This window comes from Perissodus microlepis, chromosome 3 (assembly GCF_051167445.1).
Source record: "Perissodus microlepis isolate ML-2025 ecotype Zambia chromosome 3, ASM5116744v1, whole genome shotgun sequence".
Lineage (NCBI taxonomy): Eukaryota > Metazoa > Chordata > Actinopteri > Cichliformes > Cichlidae > Perissodus > Perissodus microlepis.
Genome location: NC_140463.1, coordinates 6,264,427 through 6,287,998, shown reverse-complemented (window position 1 = coordinate 6,287,998; position 23,572 = coordinate 6,264,427). Strand labels below are relative to the sequence as shown.

The following is a 23,572-nucleotide window of genomic DNA, read 5'->3' as shown; positions in this document are numbered from 1 at the left end:
ATCCTTCTATTGTGGAAGTAATGAGTCAGCAAACTGCAAAATGAAAATGAAATCATGTTTAGGCAAAACCTGTTTAAAAAACAAAAAAAATCAAGTGCTTTCTTTGAACCTTCAGGCGTTTTCTTTTTTGTCCTCTATATTAAAAGTGTTAACATTACAACAATATGAATTGGGACCAATTTAAGAACGCATACATACAGAAACCCATGAAAGTTTAACAGTGTTTGAGAGAGCTCACGAACACTTGGTGGACTGACAGTACAAGCTCTTATGAACTTAACAGGAAGACTTCAAAGTGTAAGAAGCAGTGTGTAGATCACTGGTGCTTACACACTTATCTGTAGTTTGTTACTCATCAAGGATTACGAGAGTTACCAATTCTGAGAGAACTGGGTGAGGTAAGGAGAGGGAAGTGACGGAAAATGCCGTAGGTCACATTAGATGCTGGAGAGTTGACAAGGAAAAAAACCCTAAATGTTAGCTCAGAAAGCTTCAGTTATAGTATACAATCAATTGACAAATAATAAACCAAATTTGTATAATCATCTTCAACAGCCTGGAGCACAGGGAGGAGAAATTAGACGAACCAAGAATACAACGACTTTACTGACATCCTGGAGTCAGTTGATAGGTCCTCGCTACGCGACTGAGTTAAGTCTGTAACTGAGAATGTGACCCATCTTAATACAGAAAATAAATGCAAGCCTGTAGTATGAGAGAAAACTGTGTTTTCCTGTATCTCAGAGTCTGCTGAAGAGGATGCAGAAGCAACTAATTAAAAGCTGCCATCAAGTCCATCGTCTCAGACCTTAGAGGGTGCCGGGAGACAGCATCCTGTTGTGGAAAGACCAGCGAAAAGTTGCATCAAGGAGGTGAAAGGATTGGACTTCAGCATAAAACCACCATTTCCCTAAAGAGATCCTGGAGCAACGCAATGTCCTGTTCCCAGTCTTCATTAATAAGGGCTCTACGTGGACAGACAGCTCTATCGTGACTCTGCATCACTCCCTGGTTATATTAACATCACTGCAGATTAGAATCTGAAATGTTGCTTCAGACGCCAACTACACTTAAAGAAAACAGTTCTGTGAAAATGAATTCTTGCTGTAGAAAAAGTTGAAAAATATTCAATATTCACAGCTTCACTAAAAGGATATTTGATTAAATATGAAGATTTTGTATGAAAACAAAGTGAAAAAACATGGACGTATTATTATTATTTATAGGTAATTATGCCGTGATTGTACTGCTTTGGCCCACTTTACATCTAATTAGGCTGTATGTTGCCCCGTAAACCAAAACGACTTTGACACCCCTGATATACACTATAATAACCTGACTGGAACATCAGCATCTGTCCTCTGGGAAGCAGGGAAAGCTGTGATGAGGTAAAATTATTTATTTCTTCTTTTTTTTTTTTAATGAAAAAAAGAACAAAAATATTACTGAATTGGAAAAAAAACCCATCACGAGGGGTGGTAGTTACATTCATAGGAGGAGATTGAGATAGAGAGGGATCCAGGGGCAACAACAAGAGACAACATCGACACATTAGAAAGGTATAGTAAAGAAAATAAGTGACACCAAGAAAAGAAGCAAAATCTGAAACCACTTCAATTTTATTGACAATACAAAGGCAGAGTGTAGAGTGTGCAAGAAAAGGATATCACATAGAACTCAAACAACCTGCACACTGTAGAAATGTTTAGCTGATTTAGAGTTGAGAAATGTGTTAACATATAATCTAGAATTATTGTAGAGACACTGCCACTGCCCTCAATGTAATAAAGGCCTGATTGTGTCATGAACTTAGGAGTAGAGTATAGGAGACCCTCCCCAGTTGAACTGTGAAAGTAAAACAGAGAGGAGTTAATGCTGAGTGGAAATTCCCCAGAGAATGTTTGGGTGGGGGTCTCAACATTTGACCTGGATAACTGTGGTCTGGAAGGGAGATGGGTTTTTTATGACCTCTAGGGAGTCACCTACACCCACAGTGTTTTAACTGTCACACACACACATCCACACGCACACTCACTTACGTGCACTTACACATACACATAGGTACGCGCATACACTCACTCACGAGCACTCATATAGACACGCGGGAACGCACACATGTAGGCACTCACAGGCTCGCACACACACAAGTGAAAGTATGTAAACATAGTACTTAGTGTTATGGCACCTTGTAGAGGGTTTAGAAGGGGGGTCACTTATACAAAACTGCATGTAACAGACAAAGGAGTTGAGATCTGCAGAGAAAGTCCAGGGTCCTGTACATCTCCCTTCTAGAAGGTGTAATCAATAAGTGTGTATTAATAAAAGTGTTGTTAATTGACTACTGAGTCCCGGTGTTCTTTCTGGAGTCCTGACGAATATACGAACCGGGGTGAAACTGCTTTTGCAACAACAGACACCTGAGAAAAGTCCACCCATCAGTGCACTGGGAAGATAAAACACAGTCAAATGAGAGTGATATTAATGAAGGTGCCAGTGTGTCTACTGCAACTGTAGCTGCTGCAGTATCTACAGCATCATGCAGTATACCACCACAACCACCTAAACCAACCCAGAGCTCTATGAGAAAGTTTTTGCAGACGTCTGTGATCCCAGCAAGACAGAACTTAATTGATAAAGACCTGTCCAAAATGATTGCACTTGATTTCCAACCATTTTTAGCTGTGGATGATAAAGGATTCAGGAACTTATTCATGCACTGAATCCTATGTATGTTTTGTTGCATGCAGATTGAGGATAGTTTCTTGCTGATGGTTGAAGTCCCGCATAGTCTTGATGTTTATTTTAGAAAGAACCGCATCTTCCACCAGAACACGATGCTGGATTCGCTCACAGGCCTTTAAAATAGAGACTTTCTCTAGACTGTTGTGAGTACCCTGAGGTGAGCACAGCCACAAGTGTTTAGTTTAACTGTTGCTCCGAGTGCTGATGTGACGTTGTGCGGGTCCCTAGCACTTGGCCATCTTTACTCTCTGTATAAGAGCAGCATCAACGAGGTCATCCCTGTCAGTGTGGCAGTAGAGGGTGTTGTCCCAGTGGGTCTTGTACAGCTGGTTAAACTATTGTGGCTGCTTGTCATGCCCCTCCACACTGAAGGACCTTGTTCCTCTGCTCAGTGGTAAGTGATAATTTGTCCTCTATCAGTCTAATCTCCACAAACACAGAGCAGAACATTTCCAGCTTTTCAAATCCAGGATGGCTTTTGTACTGCAGGCATCTTCCTGTAAAATGAATCCCATATAAACTTGGTCGGTAAATATATAAACAATTGTCTTTGTTTTCAGACAAGCAGTGTGTGTTTTAATCCGTGCTTTAATGTAAAAACTTTGTCCCTCATATGAAAAGTAAACCTAGCTACTCACACAGGCTGGAGGGTAAACAGTGGTATCATTGGTGAGTGTAATGTGGGGAAGGACAGCATCCAGCACAGTGTCAGATGCCTCCTCGTCACTCTGCAATGTTTCATCGGGATCATCTGGCTCGGGTCGCTCAGGCTGAACCACCTCCTCCTCAGGACCAGGTCCATCACTGACGATGTCCTACAGAGAGAAAATTACAGAGTCTCCTCTGCTCTGGCTGAACAAGTACTCCAGTCTGAACAATTCAGTGGATGTGAGATCAGCTGGGCCACAGATGTTTACTTCTACAGGTTCTCCAAACAGCTGCTGACAGCAAGTGTTGAGGCGACTGATCAGTGCTGCAGAGTAAATCCTTTACCACCAAATACAGCATCTGAGCTCCTCCGTCCACCTTGCAATGCCACTTATCAGTGAGGACCTGAATACAACAATAATAATGGAAATGACGATGATATGACTACAAGTGTAATTTGTCACAAGTATACAGATTACAGCCGTGTACCTGAAATCATGTTAGGAAGTTATTCGTGAAAACCTTCCAGGCTGTTGCTTCCACGCAGACATTTTTAATCGGGAACATCCACGTTGTTTTTTCTTGTGGTAGCCACCCTGTACATGTTTGTGTCTGCTGGGTCCTGAATGCACTCCAGGTGTCACTGCTGTGCTGCCCTCAACAATGACCCCTGGAAATAAACAGACAAACTTTGTGTGATCTTCAGTTTGTCACAATGTAAATTCTTGTTTTAATAACCTTCTGGAATGAGGACTTTCCTATCAGGTGTTTTGAACAGACTCACTCCACCCTCATCCAGCCCAGCTGGAACTTTCAGCTCCTCAATAACCAAATGGATGATCCGAAATGTTTCCTCAGGTGTCAGTGTGACCCTCCGCACATGCTGTTTTACCTGTCCCTGGAAATGTACAGGCAGACAACTTCGGATCCAGACTGCATTGTTACTGGGTCCTTTGCTCTGGCGACCCTTATAAGCAGCTCGAGGTCTTCGCGGTTTTAAGGCAGCAGCGCCCCAGCTAGTGCAGACTTAAATGCAGAGTACTTTGCACGAGACTCTGTACGGATGGCTGCGTCAAACCAGGGGATCCAGTGAAAGATGTCCAGACACACAACCATCCCACTGTCCACCCAAGGCTGAAACAAGGCCTCTACTACTGATGGTCCCTTTGCATGACAACAAACACGGTCCACATCCAAAATGTTGGGAACAGGCTGATTGGCCAAGTGAAACCTCTCAATGACTCCACATCACATTGGTTCCAGCTTGTCAAAGGACTCCTCACAGGTTAGCACAGAGTGTGATTCATGTGATTCTCTTTATCTGCCGGTTCTGTCTCTCAGAAGGCAACATTCTTATCCACACCACGCCTGCAAGGACTGTCACCATTAAGATCTTGATGTTAAATTGAGTGAGCGATTGAAAAATTAAAAAAAAACTTAAAGCTTTTAAAATACACATGAACATGATGGTCATTTTACTCACTTGCTAGTCAAGATGTCTTGCTTGATATCCCTCACTGAGCTGTGATTAAATTGCTGAACTCCAGGCGAGCCACCAACCCACTTTTCCTCCTCTGCCACTTCTGCCTTTGTCCATGGTCCGCAGCAGAGGACCTCAGTAAGCATCGTGTACCAGTTGGACACATCACAGATGTGACGTACCTTAAGTTTATAAGGAAGAAGAGGGAAAATGTAAACATGAATCCAGGATGGCGGTTTTACTGTTTACATTGGAGTAAAATATTAATGTGAAATTACACGGTGGTGATAGCCAGACTTATATAGGTGAACCTCCTCACACTCATCAGCTTGAGGATACTTCTAGGAGCACTTTCATACTCCAACAGAGTGCCACAAAAAATATGCGGCTGTGAAAAAAAGAGCTGTACACTGACCACAGCACCTCAGGAGGTTCTGGTGGGTAAAAACAAATGCGGTCTGATTTCATCACCCGTCGCCTCTTTAACACAACAGTAGTGTCCTTGTATGTCTGAACAGGTTTGAACAGCCCTCTGTCAGTGTCCTTTTTAAGCCAGGAAAAGTCAGCAGATGGGATATATCAGGATTTTCCCAGAGACACACCCATCCCTCTGTCTCCACCTGAAACACACACAGATAACATAGAATACAACACACACACACATACAAATGCTCTAACTGAAATTGTTTGGATTTCAAATAAACAGCACTTACAGGTGAGTGACTCCAAGTTAATTGTATGGCATGATCATGACCCTGGGATGCAGGTGACTCACTCAGTCCAACTGTGTCATGTTTTTTGGACCGTACAGCAGCCTCTGTGGACTCACGATGTTTGGGCTGCACAGCAGAATTATTTTGATGTGACTGTACAGTGGTCTCAAACTCCTTGGACAGGAAAGCTGAGATCTGCCCAGTTCCCTGCTTGTCAGACTTCACTCCAGAGGTTGACTTGCAGACGAGGAGTGTTGGGACTTTAGTACATCTATAAATGTGATGAACAAGTAGTTTTGTATTTACGATTACTTTGTAGAAAAAGGTGGTTCCCCATCTCTCCCTTTCTTTGTGGATTTGCCAGCTCCGTTCTGCACCTGTCAAGTATGCTGGAATCATGCATACCGTCAGCAATATCATCGTGAATGTTACACACTTAAAGAAAGTTTACAACGAGCAACATATGCTGACAATAGCCATTTGCAGGTAAATGAGTATTAATGGTTTAGTAATCCTGCCTAGTATGATATTAAATATATGATACACTTACTACTTCACATATCCCACATCGTTTGTAACGAGCCACCGAAGCGGTGCCTTTTCATATTGTCCTAATGGCACCACCAGCTCTCCCAGACACTGCTGACGTGAAGGCGCGTGGATACAATCTGCTCGGAGAAGCTTCTCTGCGTGAGTCAATGCAGTGATTTGGCTGAGCAGCTCCAGTGGAGGTTTGGAGAAGACCAAACTTCCCACAGTAACGTGCCTCTTTGGTTGTTTTAAGTAGGGCCGAGTGACGATGTGCACGGGCATCGGGATTAACAACGCGAATTGCTGGTGTCGCCACTGAAAAGACTAGAAATGGGAGTAATAGGTTAGATATTGGCCATGAAGTAAAAGGGTTAAATGAGCTTTTCATCCTCATGTCATTTCAGCTAAATCCAGATCTAAATATCTTAAAGTCGGTAACTTACTGTAAAGATAAAAGAAATGCGACTTTCCAAACATAGCGGAGGTGCCGTTGTTGTTTTCTGGTGACGCAACTTGCGTCGAAAGACGATTGGTAGTTTGCAGCCGGCCAGCGCTCCTATTGGTCCAAAGTCTGCGGGCGGGGCGAGCCCTTGTAATAATCAGAAGAAAGTTGGAAAGAAAAACTGCCAAACAGCTGCAACACTGAGTCATACTTTATTTTCTGAGCTTCACAAAATGTTTCATTTTTAACCTGCGGTGACAGTCTGCGCTCTGCTGTCACACTCACACATTTATTAGAGGAAGTTGAATGAAGCTCCGCCCCTCACGTCACTCAAATGCAACAAAGGAGGAAACTGGCTGTTCTTCGTCCTCAGTAAAGAGAGACGCACAGACGATCAGACTGAGCTCAGACCAAACTAGCAGCTTCCTCTGAGTGAGTCCAGCTACAGGAGAGAAAAGTGGAAAACTCCAACACTGCTGCTTCAAGCTGCTGACGCTCCACACACTGAATGTGAGTTTGAGCAAAAACACAACTCAAAGGAAGTTTCAGTGAAGGTGGTAGAGGAGGGAGGGGAGCCAGGACTGACTGTACTTCCTGTCTGCTGTTTTCAGCTTCACTCACAGACTCAATGGCTTCTGGATCAGAGGAGGATCTCTGCTGTCCGGTCTGTCAGGAGGTCTTCAGAGATCCTGTTCTTCTGTCATGTAGCCACAGCTTCTGTGAACACTGTCTGAAGAGATCGTGGAGAAAAAAACGGGCACGTGAGTGTCCAGTTTGTAAGGAAATATCTTCAAAGAAGCATCCACCTTTAAACCGAGCTTTAAAGAACCTGTGTGAGTCGTTCTTACAGGAGAGAGATCAGAGAGCTTCAGAGGCTCTCTGCAGTCTGCACTCTGAGAAACTCAAACTCTTCTGTCTGGACCATCAGCAGCCAGTGTGTGTCGTCTGCAGAGACTCAGAAAAACACACCAATCACAGATTCAGACCCATCGATGAAGCTGCACAACAACACAAGAAGGAACTTCAGGAAACTCTGGAGCCCTTAAAGAAGAAGTTAAAGGTTTGTGAAGAAGTTCAAGTGAAGTTTGATCAAACAGCAGAACACATTAAGGTCCAGGCCCGACACACAGAGAGGCAGATTAAGGAGCAGTTTAAGAAGCTTCACCAGTTTCTAGCAGAGGAAGAGGAGGCCAGGCTGGCTGCACTGAGGGAGGAAGAGGAGCAGAAGAGTGGGATGATGAAGGAGAAGATGGAGGCTCTGAGCAGAGAGATAGCAGCTCTTTCAGACACAGTCAGAGCCACAGAGGAGGAGCTGAGAGCTGAAGACGTCTCATTCCTGCACAACTACAAGGCTGCAGTGGAAAGAGTCCAGCGCTGCCCCCTGCTGGATGATCCACAGCTGCCCTCAGGAGCTCTGATAGACCAGGCCAAACACCTGGGCAACCTGACCTTCAACATCTGGAACAACATGAAGGACATGGTCTCCTACTCTCCTCTCATTCTGGACCCAAACACTGCTCATCCTGAACTCATCCTGTCTGAAGATCTGACCAGTGTGAGAGTAGGAGGAGAGAGGCAGCAGCTTCCTGATAATCCAGAGAGGTTTGATCATTCCTGCTCTGTCCTGGGCTCTGAGGGCTTTAACTCAGGGACTCACAGCTGGGATGTTGATGTTGGAGACAGTATACGGTGGGGACTGGGTGTATTTGCAGAGTCTGGGCAGAGGAAGGGAGTCATAGGGTCTGTTTTATGGAGAATAGGGTGCAGTTCAAGTAAATACTACACACTTTCACCATCAGCTGTCACTGATCTCTCAGTTCAGAAGAAGCTCCAGAGGATCAGAGTGAATCTGGACTGGAACAGAGGACAGCTGACGTTCTCTGATCCTGATACTAACACACACATACACACCTTCACACACACTTTCACTCACAGGATGTTTCCATATATTAACACTTATGATAAAGCTAAAGTGTTGCCATTGAAGGTTCAGTGTGAGTGGGGCAGATGAGTTGAGGATGATTATATTTCTAATGTTGTTTCCTGTCACTGTTAGACTTCTGCCTCACCATCACATATTTCAAACACAACAAGGGTTTCCACAGACAAAAACATGGCTGTGCCATGGGCTCCCCCGTGTCACCTATTGTAGCCAACCTTTACATGGACGAAGTGGAAAGGAAGGCTCTTGGCTCTTTTAAAGGAAGAGTACCCAGCCACTGGTACAGATATGTAGACGACACCTGGGTCAAAATCAAAACACAAGAAGTGGAATCCTTCACTGCGCACATTAACGCCGTGGATAAGAACATCAAGTTCACCAGGGAAGACACAAAGGACGACTGTTTGCCTTTCCTGGACTGCGCTGTGCACATTGAAGAGAATGGCAACCTCAACATCGAGGTTTACCAGAAGCCCACACACACGGACCAGTACCTCCTCTTTGACTCCCATCACCCTCTGGAACACAAACTTGGAGTAATCAGGACCCTACACCACCGGGCAGAACATGTTCCCTCTAAGCCTGAAGGAAAAAAGAAGGAACACACACATGTAAAGGAAGCACTTAAAACATGCGGTTATCCTAAATGGGCATTCATAAAGTCAGCAAAGAGGCACAGAAAAGAAGATCAGACACCAGCGATGGAGGATATGAAGGACAGACGCAACAACATTGTCATCCCCTATGTAGCCGGTGTATCAGAGAAACTCAGGAGAGTTTTCTCCAAGCACGACATCCCAGTGTACTTCAGACCCAGCAATACGCTCAGACAAAAACTGGTTCACCCGAAAGACAAAACTCCTAAACACAAACTTAACAATGTAGTGTATGCTGTACAGTGTAGCGAGGAATGCCCAGACCTCTACATCGGAGAGACCAAACAGCCACTTCACAAGTGCATGGCACAACATAGAAGAGCCACCTCCACAGGACAAGACTCAGCAGTCCATCTGCATCTAAAGGACAAAGGTCACTCTTTCAAGGATGCCAATGTTCACATTTTGGACAGAGAGGACAGATGGTTTGAAAGAGGAGTGAAAGAAGCCATTTATGTCCACTGTGTGCGACCATCTTTGAACAGAGGCAGTGGTTTACGACACCAACTGTCTGCCTACAGAAAAATGTCACAAAGCACAAAGAGATGCAAAACATTCAAATATTTTTTTACCAGCCCACCTGAGGTTTGCTGGAGAAGAGTCTGAGTTTGTAGGAGGAGTTTAACAGCGAAAGATACTCTGAGCCTCAGGATAGCCCAGCTTAAAAATAAAATATAAATAATGTTATAACGAAACAATATTTCACAAGTAAGTGTAAACACCTTGAACAAATTGTCCATCATGACTGATAATGCAGGAGTTTGTAATGTCTTTAGTTGATTCCACTTTCCTCTGGTTTGTAGTCTGTTAGCTTTAGTCAGACAAGACAGCATCCAGTCAGGTTCAGTTTCAAAATGCTCCTGAAGTAAAAGAAATACATGGAAATGATTTAGTTTGCTGGTATTTGGACTGACATGTGTTTAATTGGAGCAGCAGTTTGTTGTTGTGCTCTTGATTCTTTATGACAACAATAAATATATTGTTGAAACAATGATTCATGTTTAACTCCATATATGAAATGTTTCTAATATTTGAATTGTGGTTGTTTGCATTTGATTGACTTTGTCCGATTATAATGAAATTGAGATCCTTCTATTGTGGAAGTAATGAGTCACTTCCCTCTCCTTACCTCACTCAGGTAAGGAGAGGGAAGTGACGGAAAATGCCGTAGGTCACATTAGATGCTGGAGAGTTGACAAGGAAAAAAAACCCTAAATGTTAGCTCAGAAAGCTTCAGTTATAGTATACAATCAATTGACAAATAATAAACCAAATTTGTATAATCATCTCCAACAGCCTGGAGCACAGGGAGGAGAAATTAGATGCTCTCCAAGAATACAACGACTTTACTGACATCCTGGAGTCAGTTGATAGGCGATGGTCCAGCTTGGATGCGATGTTGTCCCTGCTGAAGATTTTACACCAGGAATTTAAATCCCTGCGGGAATCTCTGGAATTCAGCCAGAATAAGGTGGAAACAGTCGCTGCTAAAAAGTCCTCGCTACGGGACTGAGTTAAGTCTCTAACTGAGAATGTCACCCAACATAATACTGAAAATAAATGCAGGCCTGTAGTATGAGAGAAAACTATGTGTTTTCTGGTATCTCAGAGTCTGCTGAAGAGGACGCAGAAGCACCTAATTAAAAGCTGCGATCGAGTCCATCGTCTCAGACCTAAGAGGGTGCCAGGAGACCGCATCCTGTTGTGGCCAAATTCTGACATTTCAAATAGAAAGACCAGCGAAGAGTTGCATCAACGCTAAAGGATTGGACTTCACCATAAACCACCATTTCCCTAAAGAGATCCTGGAGCAACGCAAAGTCCTGTTCCCAGTCTTCATTAATAAGGGCTCTACGTGGACAGACAGCTCTATCGTGACCCTGCATCACTCCCTGGTTACATTAACATCACTGCAGATAAGAATCTGAGATGTTGCTTCAGACGCCAACTACACTTAAAGAAAACAGTTCTGTGAAAATGAATTCTTGCTGTAGAAAAAGTTCAAAAAAATATTCAATTTAATGTAAGTCAACAGCTTTACTACAGATTAGTTTGGTTTAGTGTTCATGCAATGCCATAAATGTTAAAGTGCAATACTACGTTGTCAGTTCCAAATGTCTTTGGCTTAAACTTTTGTTTGTATTTGTGCAACACTTGAATTAAGAAAGCGAAGGTTGTTATGTGTTTTGAAAAGGGATATCTGATTAATATGAAGATTTTCTAATGGACTTGTACTTCTTTGCATGAAAAAAGTGAAAAAACATGGACTTATTATAATTATTGACATTAATAGGTAATTATGTTATGATTGTACTGCTTTGGCCCACTTGACATCTAATTAGGCTGTATGTTGCCCCATGAACCAAAATGAGTTTGACACCCCTGATCTACACTATAAAAATCTGCCTGGGACATCAACATCTGTCCTCTGGGAAGCAGGGAAAGCTGTGATGAGGTAAAATAATTTCATTTCATTTTAAAAAGAAAAAACAAAACAAAATATTCAGGGATTAGAAAAAAAACACCAAATCCTCTGAACAAATACTGAACAAAATATGTAAAACTAGAATTAAATGAAATTATTAATAAGACAGTCAAGCAATAACGCTGGATTCACCGCTGACAACAGGTGAACTCCATCAGGAATTAGACAGGCTATAGTGATTGAGGGCATAAGATGCAAGAATGTGGAACATAAAAACAGTCTTTATGCGGATGATGTTTACGTTTTCTCCAAAACTCACAAACCACTCTCTCTGAGGTGATTATATTAATAAACTCTTTTTCAAGATTTTCAGATTATTCAGTATGTATACTTCTTCTGATTGATTGCTCGTTTCATAATTCTTCTTCTACACCACTGCAGTCTAGAAATATAAACCCACCGCGTGTTATCTTAAAAAAGCTACAAAGGACCAAGGACAAAGAAGGACTAGATCTGCCTAACTTCTTAGCCAACAGGCTTAGGATGGTTAAAACATACCCTTTCAGATGAGACCTGGCTAGACGTAGAACAGGCTCTAACAATAACAGAGAGATTTCGGAACTACCATTTATCAGCTCAAACATCAAATGACATCAATATCAGCTCCTTCCTGACAGCATGGTGGGAGTTTCTAAAAATGATGAGTCTTCATTAATCCCATGCAAACGTTCACCTATCTGGAACAACCCTGACATATTACAAAACAATAATATGATTAACTTCCCAGATTGCAGTTGTAAAAGAATTAAATACTTGTAACATATATTCTAAGGAACAGACTTTATTCCATCTGACAGACTAGTTATACAGTGTGGGATTAACAAGAATAGATTTTTAGAATATCAACCAATTAAATCTATAGTAAAAAAAACAAACAAAAAGGAATTTAAGGCTAATGAAGTTAAATAACAAACACCATCACAATTCCTTCATCTTAAAACTCCCAAAATACTGTCTAAAATATACAGGACAGTCTCCAAAATAGATGAATCCATATCTGTTCCTACTGCAAAATGGGAAGCAGATTTATCAGTCAGTTTAGACCAAAAGTTCTGGTCTCAGATATACGTAAAAATCTTTAAATTGATTAGAAATCCCAGTATAAAACCAATACTACGCAAAACACTACTACTACTACTATGCACTATACAGGTCAATGGATGTTCAGGATAGTTTCTAACAACTGCTCAAATTGTCAAGGGAATACACCTAGCAACAAGATGTATTAGGAGGATACAAATAATTGTCAGGCAAAATGTCCTCAGTTTGATGAAATAATCCCCTCCCATAATACACCTACCATAGCACAACACTGGCTTCATAGACATTTATCCTTTCTTACTTGAACAAATTGATCTGTTGGAGGCTGGATGAGTCACTTTGGTAATACAACTGATAAACAGATGTCTTGCCCAGAGGTGTGTTATAAAACTGAGTTTTGAACCCCCCCCCCCCACCCCCTTAATGAAGTACCAGCTGATCTATTGTGTTATTTGTAAAGGCTAGTGTTTATTTACGGGATGTTTGTGTATATATACATTTTATATATGTACTTTGACATTGGAGTTGTGTCATTTATTTGCTTCTAATTATTTTGTATTTTGAATACTACAATTGTAGTTTTTCCTCTTTATGTTTTACGTTATTGTGCTAGTGATGTTAATGATGGTAACTCTGTCTTCTTCTGGGCTCACTGGTGGCAGTCAGTGTGCAGAGTCAGGGTAATGGGCTTCATGTTAGCAACCGATTTGGTAGTGGAATTATGGACAATTGAGTGCGATCACTGAGGGGCTCCATACTGTTCTGCATCCTCCATCTGTCTCCTTGTTTCCCAACTTAATCTTTAGCAGGACAGGTTGATTTGTTTATCATATAATCAATAAAACCGTGGATAACAGTACAAATTCAATAGTGCTAACCCCTCTTCTTCAGAACAGCTGTTAGTAAAGCAAGTTTACAATGATGATTAACTTCAGCCACAAGATGGCAGCAGCTGGTCTGAGATCCTTCATCGGAAAGAACAATTCAACTCTCAGGTGTCATGAGAGACAGTCTTCACTTTCAGAGATGAATTCATGCCTGCACTGCCTTGTTGGTCGTAAACATGGCATTATGAGGTTCTTTTTCTTACAGAGAAAGCAAAGACAAAGAGGAGCTGGGAGGCGTGTAGAGAAAAATATTGGAGCTTTATTTAGTATCAAAGTGGAGCGTGTCGTCCAGCCGAAGGAACGTCTCCGACTGCTTCACATGGAAACGTCAGCAGGAAGTTTGTAATGACGGAGCTCGTTTCATCAGCTTGTTTTACTTCATTTACAGCAGAAGAACTGAAAGTATGTGGAGGGGAAGGGATTTAAAGGAGCAAAGCGCTGTTTTTAGAGCCTTAAAGAGAAATCACATTTCCAGTCTGAATCCTGTAAACTTCACACGATGATCCAGCATGAACCTGCATTCACGATCACTTCCTGTGTGCTTTAATTCAACGTCTTTTCACCCTGCTGACAGTCTGTTCGTCGCTTCATCTGCACGACGTCATTAAAGCCCAGATTCATTTACTTTAAATGACTTTGGACCTCTGAAAATCTGAGAGCTAAAAGAAGAATTTACGAGGCCCCGTGAGACATTTGTAACAGGCGCTCACAGTTAGAAGATGAAGCTTTGACTTCTTCTTCATGTGATTCATGTATTTCCTGTTTCACACTCACTCACAAAAAAGTGTTGTTTTGGATGAGAGACGTGCTGCTGATAGACGCAATCTGCAGATTTCAACCCTGAGTTCAAAATAAACATTTTATCTGTAACTTAACTATTTCATTAATTCATCACAAATATAACCAATCACAGCTCATACAGGGTTTATTGTGAAGAAGATGCACTAAATGTAAGTGAAAGTTACCAGAGGAGACATTAGAGTAACAGCTGTGGTTGAACCTAAAGAGCTCCAGCAGAAAAGCTAAAATTGCTTCGTTAAAGTAAATGTTTGTCTTTAAACCGTTTCTAATATTAACACTTATGATATGTGACTGAATAATCAGCGGAATGAATTAAACAGCTCCTCAGAAATAAATAGATTTGTTCTTTTTGTTTGTTTCACATTTGAAACACTAAGTAATAAGCAGTCATTAAACAGCGGTTAGCAACAGCACTCAAAATCACATAAATCACTGTGAACTATTATTGACAAAAATACAAAATTCACAACAAATACACTCAATATGAACTGAAACTAGAACAGGTGTGTTAGACTTTTAATTTGGAAGACATTCTTTTTTTTCACATTAAAAGTCTTCCAGGCTGGGCTGCTCTTCTCAGGCTTCAATGTACAAAAAGTTTAAAATCTGAGGCGTGCTGCATGTAAACATCTGTCTGAACCTTAACTTTGTCCTGTTATTACAATGATTCACAGTATGATGGCTGAGTCTTTCTGAGTAAATGAGCTCAGACTGAAAATCACGAGGGTCCTAAAGACTGAGTGACGGTCTGAGAAAGGAGGCGCGTTCGCAGGTTTTATGATTAATGAGCCGACAGCAGGAAGAACAGCGCTTTGTCCCTTTAAACCGGGGACTGAGAAAAGCAGCAGAGACGAGAGAGAGCAGCTGGACGACTGACAGGAAGAGGATTTAAGACTTCATCTGACAGGAACCAATTATCAATATGTGATGGATCAGCTTCATCGACAGAGACGAGAGTAAACAAACAGACGATGTGCTGCAGAGAGAGAGGGAAGAGTCCAGACTCCACAGGTACAAGTGTGTGTGTGAGAGAGTGTGTTGGGGGTGTGTTTTGAAGGCGATGTGCCCCTCCCTCCCTCCATCGGGCTCAGCATCTCTGGGGTCAAAGATCATCACATGCCCTGCCTGATGCTCTGGATGATCTGGAAGATGGCTGCAACAAACACAAAGGAGGCATTAGCAGCAGGTCACATGACACAAAACTAGCTCATCCGTAGACACAGAGAGACGCTGACACCTGTTTTCTTAAACACTCTTAAACTGTATTATTGCTCAGTGAATCAAACTTGGAAATTGTGGCACAAACGTTCAAAAAAAACAACCACAAACGACACAAAGCAACGATCGCTTCCTGCGTTTTACTCCGAGGGCTGGAGGCCTGTCAGCCGCCTGTGTTTGTCACGTAACACTAACTACTGTATTTTAATGAAGATAAATGTTATGAAACGGAGGTACCAAACAACCGTGTGCAGCAGAGATAAGATCGCATGAATCATGTTTGCAGTTTGACGTGTGAACGCGCTTGAAATGATGGCGAGGTGATGTGCTGTCGTTGGCTGCAAATGCAGAAGTCTCTGCGTTATCACTCTGCAGCTGCTCGTGTGGTTTCACACGTGTTCCTCACCAGCTCACAGTGGAGTCTTAAACAAGAACACTAACCGTCCAAAGACTCCGAGCGCACACAGTCATGACTGACGTGTTTATAGCAACGTTTCTGTAAATGTAAATAAAAGCACAGTTTGTGTTTCATAAGCTCCTCGAGTCTGTGAGGACTAACTATGAAGCAAAGACGCAGGGACACAGTGTGGTTTAGGAACCTGTCAGTGACATAAGCACAGGTTTCCACCTTAAACGAGCCCGGGCTCAGAGCTCATTTAAGGTGGAAACCTGTGCTTATTTCACCGTCAGTGTTTCTTCAGGTGTGGATGTTCCTGAGCACACGCAGAATCAGGTCAGTTTCTAATGCAGCGCTGACACCAACATTCACACTGTGCAGCCAAATCCATCAAGTCAAGAAATCTCAATGACGTTATGAACCACATATGATGGAATCCACAAACATCTGTAAGAAAGTTTTTACTGTTCAACTAACGCAGCCACCAAAGATTCTGCTTTTTTCAGCAACACGATGCCAAAGCACATTGTTGTAAAAGAGCCCAGCTGCCACTGACCAGCATGAAGACTTGAACGGTCACCCACTGAACTTTACAAAACCCAACATATGAGCAAAGAGCTGCTTGAATCCTAGATAAAGTGAAAAAATGAAACATTATGGTTTCAAACCACAAGCTTACATCCTAAGATCATGAAAACTTAAAGAGTTACGTTAGAAGAACAACGGCCACAGCTCAGTGGGAAACATGCTCCTCTATGTCTCCATCTACCTACACAGTTACCTTCCAAGATATGTGCAGATCCACCTACTGACGAACCTGCTGCATCCATCTACCAAACTATGTTCCCACCTACTGATCCACCTATATACCAACCCATATCTAACTACCATCATACCCTCTACCTGCCTAAAATCATAGGTAACCCATAGGTAACTATCTATATACTCTCTATCTATGCACCTACCTGCCATTATACCCACCCACCCATTTATCTACCTACTTATTAACTACCTATGTAATGATCCACATACCTACCTACTCATATATGGCTTAATCTACTTTACCAACTGTCCTGTTTATCTTATCCATAGGCAAGTATTCATATACTTACCTATGGATAAGGATGGATGTGCCCACCTATCTACTGAGGTATTACAACTAGAGATACCCCATTAAATTTGATGATCGGGTGCTTTAATAGAGGACTCTTAATAGCTTTTTATCTTCAGAGGCTTTGATTGTGATCGCAGTAATAGTAACGATCGCAGTTAATCCAAAAAGCAAAGCAAACATGTTTTTCTCTCTCCAGGTTTATTGTCATGTTAATGAAGATGTCTGTTTGCCACAACAGCAGAGTGTTGAGCCTTGTAATACTTTTTATTCACACACATGCTCCTAAATAGATGTAGCAATCTGCACATGTATTTTTAGTCGCAAATGTGAAACTTTCACAATGTCCAGCACCGCTAGCATCAACTTCCTGTCCTTAAGAAAAGCCTCTTTATTCCAGTAACTCTAATACGTCTTTTAGTATGAAACAGTCAAGTCTTCTGCTGCTGGTAGAAGCAACATTAATCTGCTTAATGAGCAGGAACATCACGGGAAACCCAAACCGGCTCTATGCCTCAAAGCCACGCCACAAACAGAGATTCTATTGTGACCTACAATTAAAAAACAGGCTGAGAAAAGCAGGAGAGCTAACTCCCATCTATTTAAAGTGACTGTTTTTTGACATGTGTTACCAAACGCTAATTAGAGATGGCAAGTCCTGACTGGCAGCGATAAAAGTGCAATCTGTCACAGGAAGACCTTCTGACTCCATATCCTGCAGGCTGAAGACAAAACTTCTGGGAAAAAATGTGACTCAGAGTTTCGAGAGCTGATAGAGTTCTGCAGAAACGCCACAGAGATAAGATCAGCTGAGCGGGAAGCAGAGCCCGTCTGCATCAGCAGCTGTATCAACATCTGTATCACCTGCAGGGGAGAAACTCACCTGATCCACAAACCACAAAGACGAACAGAGCGAGCAGCCACGGGCCCACCGGAGACTTCTCATCATTTACTGGCCGCTGGAAAACACACAGAGAAACCACGCACCGTTAAAAGCGTCCCGTGGAAGCCTTTTGAGTTTTACTTCTACATAGCACTTGGCTCTTTTTATTCTGATGGTAATGATAACACCTCGTGGTGAAAACAGGCGTCTTTGGTGTTTTCACAACACTTCTCTTATGATACCTTTACACTGTTTACATTATATGCGACTTTGTTTCACACATTTCACTTGCTTAATCCTGAGATTTAAGCTTGTGCTTCATGAAGCCTCGTTTATGCAGCAGGGTGAGTAAAGTAGAGAAACACGAGGTGAGACAGTTCTAACTGGTTTGTCTACTGCAAGGACAGACGAGCTGAAAAAAATGACATTTTGTGACAGGTGAGATGGGAGTGTTGGCAGGTCAACGCTAAGAGAAAACCGAAAGTCTCCAACAAACCAAAGACAACCTGAGAAACCGAACTGTAGACAGGACGAGCAAACAGAACGTGCGACAGCCGCTGAATATTTCAGCTAACATCCCTGCTGTAATCGTCCCGTTTCAAAGACTTCTGCTAGCAAATGAAAAGATTTCTGTGAACAGTCAGTGTTCACTGTGTTCACCTTAACGTCTGGAGGTCATCATTACAGGGCCAAACCCTGGCTGATGAGATCCATTCATGCCTCAGAGCTCCAAGCTCTGACCTTTGATTTATTTTAAACACTAGAACTTTAAAAATGTTTAAATTATGTAACCCTGTTAAAATAAAACCCGTCATGTTACCATTTGCAATATGTGGTATAACAGGAAGGCCAGTTATACCTCAAACCGCTGAAGACGTCACGTTAATATAATAATGAACGCAGCACTGGACATTAATGGCACACGTAGTTGCCTAGTAACGCACACTGTTTACATACATTTTGGCTGCTGTAACATAAGCTAAAGTTAGCTCGATGTGACTGAGCAGCAGGGACCATGTAAAGATGCCAGTATAGCCTCAGCATTGGTTGATTCACGTGGTGCTGCTTCAATGAAATATTTGTTGTGCCAAAGCAGTGCAAATATCACTAGAACTGTAATAAATGTATATTTAAACCATATTTTAAGAGGGGTTTTTACAGGTATTCAAACATAAAATACTTCTTTGTTCATCAAACAGAAAACACAACAAGTAGTTCTGTTATGTACGGTGTGACACCGCCAACTGAATCAAGGCAAACTGTGGTTTTGTCACAGTCGCCCACCACAGACTGTAAATATCCTGAGCTAGCGTGCCTGCTGATGGCACGCTAGCTAAATGTCTCTGAATTTAAGCTTCAAAAGTACAAAGCTGGGTGTTTACAGATGTTTACTAAATCACATCTGTGGCTTCGAGTTCCTCGCGGTCTTCACGGTAATGAGAATCGCCTCACAGTAAAAAATGTTAGCCTGACTCTGTGTGTGTCACACTCATAACTGCTCTCACACACACAGCTTTGTGTGCGCTCACTCTGTTGTTACACCTGCCAAACCAGCCACTCTGCACCAGACTCCATTCAGAAAACAGCTCATTTAACGCTGCCCTCTGTCTGCACGGAGAGAATCGAGCAGCTTATCTTCATTTAAACGGTCCGAAGCCCTTTGTTAAATTCGGCCTGCGTGTGATTCCCTAACATCACCTCCTTTGACACAAATTCTGTTTTAAATGTGCGCACTGAGCCGCACGCCTCCGCCCACTCCCTCTGTTTACACCTCATCACACAGAGGGGATGGACGATTAAAGCCCCCAAAAAGCCCACAAACAGCCAACAGCTTTATGTGTGCGTGCCGATTGAACATCACAAAATAAAACTTTAATATATTAGAATAAAATCGTATTTCTATAAATTACAATCGAGCGGCGCGCTAAAACTCCAGCTTTCCTGAAGGACTCTGGCTCTCTTTAAGCTGACACACTAAACAGCCACTCACAGTGCGCCAGCAGCGGGACCTCTGTTACTATCCCACCATTTCACTGGTTTTTAACAACAATTACATGCGGCATGATGGCGACTGTGATGGTAACAGAGCTCCGTGGCTAACTTAGCGAGCTAGCTGTTTCCTGGATTCGACTCTAAATAAATCAAATAAACGTATTTAAATGCTCACTTCTACACGAACATCACATCTACAGACCACACGCCGGACACAGCCCACAGGCTCTAAGTTAACGGGTCAGCCGTTAGCCCTGGTTTCCCTACCGACGTTTTCTGGACGTGTCCCCGCTGTGTGATCGTCTTGCTGTGTCGCTCGTTTGCCACTTTCATCCGCTGCACTGCCGACATGCTTCAGGCTTATTGACCGGTGCGGACCAGGAGGACGGAGGAAGAGGCGGGAACAGCCGGGATCCAGAGGCAGGAGGCGCGCTGGTAGCGGAGGAGAACGTCCCGGAGGAGAGGACAGTCAGCTCGTTCTGTTTCCGTGTTACCGTCAATGGTTTGCTTGATGTTAGCTGAGCGAGCCCTGACCCCGGAACTACTGACCTCGTCACGTGACAGGGACCAGCCAAATGTCTGCATGCTGCCCCCCAGAGGCGGGAATAATCTGTGCATGTCAGAAATTTCATCAGAAATACAAAAATAATTATATATTCTTAAAAAAACGTAGAAATATTCAAAATAAATGTAATATTATTAAACAATATACTGAAATTGGTTCAGCATGAGGAAGTCTTATGAATGTTTGCAGATAATGTTTTGATCTGTTGGGAGAGAAGGGAGCAGGAGGAGGAGAGAGAAGAGGAAATAAGACAGATAACATGTGTGAGGATGAGGCTAGTGGATAAGTGAACGTGCGAGGGGTAAAAGGAGTGACGTAGATGAGGTTCCTGGGGTCAACCATCCAACTGACAGTGTACAAGAGAGGTGAAGAAGAAAGTGCAGGCAGGGTGGGGAGGATGGAAACGAGTATCAAGGGTGATTTGTTACAGAAGCAGCAAGAGTGAAACAGAAGGTTTATAAGATGTTAGTGAGACCTGCTGTGATGTTTGGTTTGAAGACGGTGGCACTGATGAACAGACAGAAGGCCGAGCTGAATGTGTTAAGAACTTCATTGGGAGTGATCGGGATGGAGAGGATAAGAAATTAGGAAGAGCAGTTTGGAGACAAAGTTATAGAAGCAAGGCTGAGATGGTGTGGACATGTGCATAGGATGTTGAAAATGGAACTGCCGAGCAGATAAGATGCACTGTGGCAACTCCTAAAAGGAGGAACCAGAAGAAGAAGAAGAAGAAAATCGCTTTGAAATGAGTGGTGATTAAATTCAAGTTTTAGGGAACATGTCTTAAAATGTATTTCTGCTTCTCAAGTTTCAACTTAGACCACCTTAATATTAATAATAATAATAATAATAATAATAATAATAATAATAATAATAATAAGAAGAAGAAGAAGAAGAAGAAGAATATGATCTTTTATTATTTCCAGTGAGGCTTTTTCAGTGTGAATGAATGGCATTTTCTCTAACAATGTAATGATAAGATCATTTTTGTATTTTAACCTTTAACCGGTAAAATTATTAACGCGTCACACATTTTATTAGATGTGTTCCATACACCACCAACACTATGAACCATCCACTGATGTAAATGGCACTCTGTTCAGAAAATCCTGACCAAAGAAGAATTATAATTAATTAAGAAAACTTGGTATTTGCACAAGATATTAATATCTATCCAAAAGAACTTCATGATCAACTTTTAATAGAGCTGGTCATATCACTGACTTCAACTAGAAGCTTCAAATTATGAGGTAAAAGAGAAAACCTGATAAATGAAAAGTGGCAGTGGACTTATCATTAGAAAGCTTTAGGAAATATGTAAAAGGAAGTCAAGTGATGTCTTCACTGTCTGTTTCGAAATAAGAGACTTCTGTTACACACCAACAACAGTGACACAACTCCAGTGAACTGTTGCTTTCATTATATGTTTCATAATTATCAGATTTATCGTATATTTGATAGTCATATGTAAAAAACCAAACAAACAGACAAACAAACAAACAAAATGTTTCCGATGTGAAAGTGCAGCACTAACCTGCTACATTTGACTGTGTTGACGAGGACTCCTATATGCCTGGACTTCTATATTATGTATTAAAAAACATTACGGTCAAATCATTTAAATAATATGATTTTTTTTATATATATATAGAAATAATTTGTAACCCTAAAGAGTAATATTTATGTAAAGGTCAGTAAAACAAATAGCTGACCTGTTTATTTATCAGAGGTGTGGACTCGAGTCACATGACTTGGACTCAAGTCAGACTCGAGTCATTAATTTTATGACTTTAGACTTGACTTGAAAAAAGGTTGTAAGACTTGTGACTTGACTTGGACTTTTACACCAGTGACTTGGACTTGAATTGGACTTGAACCTGTTTACTTGAAAAGACTTGATATTTTATAGTGATGGGCAGATGAAGCTTCATGAAGCACTGAAGCTTTTCATCCAATTGGTTCACCCCAGCGCAAAGCTTCTTGAAGCTTCATTTGCTCTAGTAGGACACCTACTGGACGTAAAAATATTAGTTGGCATGAATTTGAAGAGTGTGGCCTTTTGCACACAGCCTGTAAATGTCAACAACAAAAGGAGTGTGTAAAGTATATTTATACTGGCAGTATGGAAAATGGAAATGATCATTTACTGTGAGGTGAGGTGTGGTTGGGGTGTGGACAGTAGTTGTGCTTTTGTAACGTTGAGGTATGGACAGCTACAGACTGAGGCCTCAGTCCTGCCTGTTCACATTTTATTCTGTAAAAACTAAATTTTCACTGCTTTTATGACCTTTTAGTGGGGAGAACATAGCTATGATTTAATGATTTAACAAATCTTTTAAATCCTTTGTCCTCCACAATGCTAAATGGCTGGGAGTCCTCAATCACCATGCTAACCAGGTCTTCATCTATTTGAGATTGTTCTCCTGAGGAAAGACAATAAAGACAAAGCACAAATATAAATATCACACACGTAACTTATTACAGTTGTATAATATTGTTATATCATTTAGTAACATTACAGCATGCTATATTATCATGGCATTTGATGGCTCACCTGGTCTTGCTCCACAATCGGTGTTCCCCTTATTCTCATGCAAAGCTCTGTAGTGCCTAAGCATGGATGAGGTGTTGTTGTTATATCCCAGCTCCCTGGCACATAGCAAACACTTCACCTTGTACAAAAGTAAAGACAGCTTAACATAAATTGTATCAGTATTATGAAAATACATCTTCTGTAGAAATTTCCATACCTTGTTGGGAGGAATAAGATCAAAATGTTCCCACACAGGGGAGGACATCCTCCTCTTCTTAGCTGGCTCCATTCTCTCCTGACTTTCTCTCCTCACGCTCATAAACCTCCAAACTGTCTCCAAACTCTCACTAACCGCAACTCTCCATCAAACACCTACATTTTGAATGAAGTCTGAGGGGTTTATATCTCTATCATAGCTCGCGGCAAAGTTCGAACCACTTCATGAACCAGTCACGTGGTACAGCCGGGCAGCGAGGCTTCGGACGTCATCATTTTCAGCTCCTCC

General features: G+C 41.9%; 3 protein-coding genes and 1 long non-coding RNA gene across 10 annotated transcripts; 1 reads left to right on the top strand and 3 right to left on the bottom strand.

Moving 5' to 3' along the window:
- Nucleotides 1–1,601: 1,601 nt before the first annotated feature.
- On the bottom strand, nucleotides 1,602–6,878 carry LOC146389606 (uncharacterized). 7 transcript variants are annotated; one of them, XR_014799755.1, is made up of 8 exons: nucleotides 6,558–6,878; nucleotides 6,134–6,438; nucleotides 5,584–5,972; nucleotides 4,874–5,490; nucleotides 3,880–4,060; nucleotides 3,660–3,795; nucleotides 3,381–3,557; nucleotides 1,602–3,239 (listed from the first exon to the last, which is right to left on the bottom strand). It is a non-coding gene; the product is annotated as an uncharacterized LOC146389606 (long non-coding RNA). The 7 variants fall into 7 exon arrangements; XR_014799751.1 differs by having other exon boundaries at nucleotides 3,381–3,795; nucleotides 4,874–5,052; nucleotides 5,149–5,490; XR_014799754.1 differs by having other exon boundaries at nucleotides 3,381–3,795; nucleotides 4,874–5,052; nucleotides 5,190–5,490.
- A 43-nt stretch (nucleotides 6,879–6,921) lies between these two features.
- LOC146389605 (zinc-binding protein A33-like) lies at nucleotides 6,922–10,148 on the top strand. The gene is made up of 2 exons (XM_084922949.1): nucleotides 6,922–7,066; nucleotides 7,168–10,148. The coding sequence occupies exon 2, from the start codon at nucleotides 7,185–7,187 to the stop codon at nucleotides 8,565–8,567; it is 1,383 nt and encodes a 460-aa protein (XP_084779075.1). The 5' UTR covers nucleotides 6,922–7,066; nucleotides 7,168–7,184; the 3' UTR covers nucleotides 8,568–10,148.
- Nucleotides 10,149–13,806: 3,658 nt separating this feature from the next.
- LOC146389604 (stress-associated endoplasmic reticulum protein 1) lies at nucleotides 13,807–20,508 on the bottom strand. The gene is made up of 3 exons (XM_084922951.1): nucleotides 20,237–20,508; nucleotides 17,978–18,053; nucleotides 13,807–15,521 (listed from the first exon to the last, which is right to left on the bottom strand). Exons 1-3 carry the CDS (start codon nucleotides 20,318–20,320, stop codon nucleotides 15,481–15,483), a joined length of 201 nt encoding a protein of 66 aa, XP_084779077.1. The 5' UTR covers nucleotides 20,321–20,508; the 3' UTR covers nucleotides 13,807–15,480.
- Nucleotides 20,330–23,485, bottom strand: LOC146389603 (uncharacterized). The gene is made up of 4 exons (XM_084909295.1): nucleotides 23,285–23,485; nucleotides 23,089–23,206; nucleotides 22,822–22,957; nucleotides 20,330–20,579 (listed from the first exon to the last, which is right to left on the bottom strand). Exons 1-4 carry the CDS (start codon nucleotides 23,384–23,386, stop codon nucleotides 20,330–20,332), a joined length of 606 nt encoding a protein of 201 aa, XP_084765421.1. The 5' UTR covers nucleotides 23,387–23,485.
- Nucleotides 23,486–23,572: the final 87 nt, after the last annotated feature.